The 5,482-nt window shown below is 34.6% G+C and overlaps 1 protein-coding gene across 1 annotated transcript; it reads right to left on the reverse strand.

Moving 5' to 3' along the window:
• Nucleotides 1-810: 810 nt before the first annotated feature.
• On the reverse strand, nucleotides 811-4,206 carry LOC120146031 (probable pectate lyase 12). Its single transcript, XM_039159700.1, has 5 exons — nucleotides 3,936-4,206; nucleotides 3,388-3,848; nucleotides 2,417-2,859; nucleotides 1,799-2,007; nucleotides 811-1,045 (listed from the first exon to the last, which is right to left on the reverse strand). Exons 1-5 carry the CDS (start codon nucleotides 4,064-4,066, stop codon nucleotides 850-852), a joined length of 1,440 nt encoding a protein of 479 aa, XP_039015631.1. The 5' UTR covers nucleotides 4,067-4,206; the 3' UTR covers nucleotides 811-849.
• Between the last annotated feature and the right edge of the window lie 1,276 nt (nucleotides 4,207-5,482).

The following is a 5,482-nucleotide window of genomic DNA, read 5'->3' on the forward strand; positions in this document are numbered from 1 at the left end:
GGTTATAACCACCACAAATGGTTGATACTCATGAGGAAGACCTTTTAGTATACTAGCAACGTGCTCAGCAGCTTGTGACACCACGCTACCATGTGATTCCAAGGCATCACACACGTCTTTCACACGCGTGATATACACTCTCATTGAATCATTACCTTTCTTGAGAGATTGTAGCTTATAGTGTAAGCTAATAACAACAGTCGTGGACCGATTTCCAAAGAATTGGAGCACCGTATTCCAAACCACTGATGTTGTTTTAGCACCCACGAACTGAGGCATGAACTGAGGACATATCGTGGAGAGCAACCAGGACACAAGAGCACTGTCTTGAGCCACAAAATCCTCATACAAATCATTCAGTATGACTTCACCATCATCACTGACCACAGTTTCAGGCGGATACCTCATCGTTCCCATCAAGAACCTCTCAAGACGATGACTACGCACCGTCAGTAGAACTTCCTGCTTCTAGAGAAGGAAATTTGTCTCATCAATAACCACGTTCAACTTTTTATTGGAGAATACTTTAGCATTTCTTGCAGAAAACTCCATTAACGGAGAAGATCCACCACAATTCAACACGACAAGTAACAACTTCAACCTCCTTTTGACAGAGAAGAGCCTCTACGCAGTAAAAAAACAAGAACACCCCAGGAGATTTAGCGAAAGATACCATATTAGAAAGCTAGATCAAGCTTACAGAAATGAAAGACTAATGAATCTTTTTTATTCATTCCAGTACACCAATTACATCATTTTATAGTAGCTTTAAAGCATGTCTAATAGCACAACTAACTCTAACTACATTGCTAAGAACTTCAACCTCCTTAACTAACCTTAACTGCTTAACTATTTCAATAATGATGAAGGCTTAAAATACAAGAATAAAAACATTGACATTCCAATGAAAAAAGAGAAAAAAGAAGATGATAATTGCATGCTGCTTCCTGATATGTCATCTGAATAGTCGTCGTCGTCATCCCTAGCGTCGAAACCATTTCTACCACCGTTGGCTCCGTTGCTCCACTTTCCCAAGTTGTTGTTTCTGTTTAATCACATCGTTCAGATTTAGAGTTCTCATAAATTTCCATCTAGGACCAATCATATTGAGAGTTGGGACCCAAAAAGAGCCCCAAAAATGATGATGGCTAGGGCTAAGGAACTACAAAAATACCTCATACATTAAATCATTTTAGTATAATGACAAAATTAACTCTCAACGTTCATATAAATAATCACTTTTTTTTTGCATTTTAACCTTTAACATTTTAATTTTTAGTCAAAATAGTTTGGATGAAAACCGTTAGTTAATTACGGGTCAACACATGTTGCTAACGTAATATTTTAAATGTGTTTAATTAATAACCTGAAATGTATCACATTATCAAAATGATTATATAGTACATGTCACATCACCTAAAGTGATGATATGACATATATCACGTCACTAAAAATGATGATATGACATGTGTTATGTCACCAATTAAACATATTTGAATATCATGTTAGTAACATATATTGACTGTTACTCAATTAATAGTTTTCATCTAACATAGATTATTTTGATTAAAAATTAGAAGTTTAAGTAAAAATACTCAAAATAAAAAAATAAAAAAAAATAATCATTTGTACAAACATTATGGGTTAATTTAATCATTATACCATCATTTTAAACGCCCATCTTTTCAATTAAAAATAATTTTATAATATTATAAAAATAAAACATCAAATCATGAGAGAATAAAGTAAAAAAACTAAATCTCAATTTAAAAATAGTGAAGAGGAGTGGAAAATATACCTGCCGCCAACTCCAAGAACACCAGAGTGCAAAGTGAGCAGGTCAATGAGGACAGCCGATTTAGGCTCAACACTGTAGGCTTTCTCATACCTGAACTCAGCACCCTCACCTGATGCAACAAAGAATGCTCCATTTACCATTACATCTCCCTCTGATCTCCAATTCCAATCTTTCCATTCTCCTTCACCTGTATCCACTCTCTTAGTTACCTGCACCATCCCAGTTTAAATGCATTTCAAGGACTAAATTGTTAACTTGTATAATTTATGGACGAGTTGACTCAAAAGCCTATACTACATGAACCACCAAATAATTTAACCAAGAAAAAGTGCAAAACATGACCACATGGAAACCTTTATCCCCAAAAGATTTGTTTAAAGAACCAATAGGCTGCTAGTAGTAATTGACCATAAAGACCTTATCCCATGGAAAATGAAAAAGATTCCAACTTTGTGCAAAATATGCAGTCATGGTTTCCAGCTTTTTGAAAACCCTTTAAAACCCTCTTAATTACTTTCACTTTCAAAAGACCCCACCCTGAAAAACTAAACTTGATTTCCTGTGATTTAGAGCCATATTTTCAAACCCAAAAAGCAAATACTGTAGTGTTTTTTTTACCTGTTTAGCGTTAGGGTTAGTAGGGGCAGTGTAACGATTCCCTTGGCTATTAATGGTGGGGTTCCCACTACCACCAATGGCATACATCTCCCACTGAGTGAAATCATTGTTGACCACATGGATGTACCCTCGCCTACACCTTGGCATTCTTTGAACCAGTTTTTCACCAAAGTGGTTAAAGGAGATGGTGACCTGCATCCCTGAGTCAGGCTTATACTCATCACTGTGACCCAACAGCATCACCTCATTGTGGTGGGAGAAGAAGTTGTTTGATATTGTGATCCCCGTCGACCCCATTACTGCATCAATCAGTCCATCTTTGCAGTGTGATAAAGAGCAATGATCTATCCATATGTCCTTTGATCCGAAGATGGAGATCCCATCACCGTCTGATTCTGTTCTCCACCCATAGTGTGTTGGACTCGACCTCACATTTGCCTCTCCTGTTTATGGACAAATTTACCAATTTAACTCTTGGGGACCAAATTATGTAACATTAAGTTATAGGGATTAAATCTTAAATTAAGCATAGTATAGATATATAAATTATAAAAATACCACCTTGGTTTGGGACCCTTACTATCAGAAAAGATAAGAAAGCAAAGGAATCCTAATATTGATGAACCTTTAAAGGATATTTTGCTTCAAAAAGTGAGATAATCAATCATAAAACCTGCACTCACAAGTATTTCCATATCCAAGCTTTTTGTTGGAATATTGCAGTATACATACACACATATATAATTTGAAAAATATTTAAAATATTATGTCTCCATATGCATATCTGGAAAATGTTCCTAACAGTAGGGTAAAAAAACACATGTATTTCAAGAATGAGTAATCAATTCTACTACCTACTCTGCTGGGAACTTATTTCTCATCAGAAATTCAAGAGGGGGTGGGGGAAGAAAGAAGTAAAGTCTTGTAGAGCTGTTGAAATTTTATGCAGAAAATTTATGATTTTTTTCTACCTGACTGATAACAATGGTGAATGTGGATATTGTGGATAATGACATTGCTGATATACTGCAAAGTAATGCACCCACCACCAGTAATGTGTACATTAGCCCCACGTCCATCCAATGTCTTGTAGCTATTAAATATAAGTTCTTGCTTGAGCTTAATCTGCATATTACTTGGGAAAACAATCCATAATGGCTCTTCTTGAATCACTGCATATCTAAGGGTTCCAGGCTTTGGAGTCACCGCATCATCATCGGATGAATCCGTCACAATGTAATACTCACCACCTTTGCCTCCCAACGCATACTGCCCGAACCCGATGGCACAATCGGCTAGCCGCTGGCGGTTGTTGGGCCAGTCAGGGTCACATTTCCAGCAGTCATCAATGGGGTTCCCTGTAAGGCAAGAGGATTGGTCCTTTTGGGATATTTGCAGGGTTTGCCTTTTTGAAACGGAAGCATTCACTCTCCTGCAACGAAGAAAATGAAACAAAAAGGCAGAGTAAGCATAAAACAGTAAGAAATGAAAGCATTTTGTTTTAACAACTTTGTTATACCTTTGAACATCTTGAGCAACTTCATTGGGATTGGGATGTGGGATGGGAAATGTAAGGTTGAATGTGGACATAGAAAGGGGAGAAAATGAGCTTAGGAGAAACAACAAGACAATGTAGTTCATGGACAACATTGTTCCTTAACAATAGTTGTGTTTTCCAGTTGGTTTTAACTTCTGGGATTCTTTTTTGAAGTTATGTTGAAGATTGAACTTTGCAAATATCAAAGATTAGGAAACAAAAAGCTAACAGCACTTAGATTTATAATAATCATTGTAATAATAGACTCTTTGGTTCTTTAGTTAGTTGGACAAAAACTAAAAAGGGGAGGAAAGAGAGATGGGGAGAGAGATTTTGGCTCTCTTTAGCCTTCTTTGGAGGGATTGGTGTGTAGGAAGCTTTATTGATATTGGTGGATAATGGAAGGGTTTTTTGTCATTGTATCTGAGAATTTAGTTGGTTGAAAATGGAGAGTAATAAGTGAAAAATGCAGTGGCCATTTATCCCAGGGAACAGCGAGCATATTATAATTATTATATGTTTTAAAAATTTTAAATAGTTTGACAATAAAAATTTAAACATTTTTATAATCTTTGATGTTTGAACTTAGAATATTTCAGGATAAAAATTATCCTTTTAATTATTAAATTAGTTTTGTTTGTGCATAATAAATGAACATTTAATTATATTATTGTGTCATTCGTTTGATAACCTAAAACACATAGATAATAAACAAAGGGTTTCACCACTTATCAGGACGAAAATGATCATGTGCGACAGTCTTAATATACGGTTAAAAAAATACGCTATCAGTTTTGTTATTATTCAAATAATAAAATCGGTAAAAAATTACTGAAAACATTATTATTTCTACCAGTTTTGTTATTTTTGTACCGTTTTATTATTGTTTGGTACTTTACCTGACATATTAAAAAATATTGATATTTTAAGTAAAAATAATAATATTCTAAGTAAATTTTTACTAATTTTATCATTTAATAGTAACAAAACTGATAATATTTTCTAAGTGTATATTAAAAGTACCACACTGTAGAACTTTCTATTAAGGACACAAGAAATAAACTCGACATCAGGCCTTGTGTCTCGACTTTTGACTTAGCTCAACCTATTAGCTAGTGCTAGGATAGTCACAAGTTTCAAGAGAAGAGAAGTACATGAGAAATTATAGGTTCTGAACAAAGATGGGACAAACACATAAGATAACCACTATTCACAGCTCTTTGTTCAAATTAGAAAGAGTGAGTCATAAATTTTAGGCATAATGAAATAAAATGATCATAATATTTGATAGTAGTGTCAATTTTACTTATATTATTTTTTTGGAACATTTAAGTATCGAAAGTTTATTTTTATGTCAAATATAACCCACGCTAGATAGAAATTATCAATCAATTGACGGTTAATGTTGGATGCTGACGTAGCGTGCACACGTGGAGGAGAAAGATGATGTGGACGTCCATATTGCTGACGTGGCACTGTCACATCATTTTTTAAAATTAAAATTTATATTTTTTATATTAAAAAATTGA

This window comes from Hibiscus syriacus, unplaced genomic scaffold (genome assembly GCF_006381635.1).
Source record: "Hibiscus syriacus cultivar Baekdansim isolate YM2019G1 unplaced genomic scaffold, ASM638163v2 tig00110895_pilon, whole genome shotgun sequence".
Taxonomy (NCBI): domain Eukaryota; kingdom Viridiplantae; phylum Streptophyta; class Magnoliopsida; order Malvales; family Malvaceae; genus Hibiscus; species Hibiscus syriacus.

Excerpts from the sequence above, each read along its gene's own strand:
- LOC120146031 (XM_039159700.1), bottom strand. The coding sequence starts at position 4,066 with ATGTTGTCCATGAACTACATTGTCTTGTTGTTTCTCCTAAGCTCATTT. Across the intron at positions 2,860-3,387 it reads TCACCATTGTTATCAGTCAG|GAGAGGCAAATGTGAGGTCG; the intron begins GTAGAAAAAAAT and ends GTCCATAAACAG. Across the intron at positions 1,046-1,798 it reads GTTCTTGGAGTTGGCGGCAG|AAACAACAACTTGGGAAAGT; the intron begins GTATATTTTCCA and ends GTGATTAAACAG.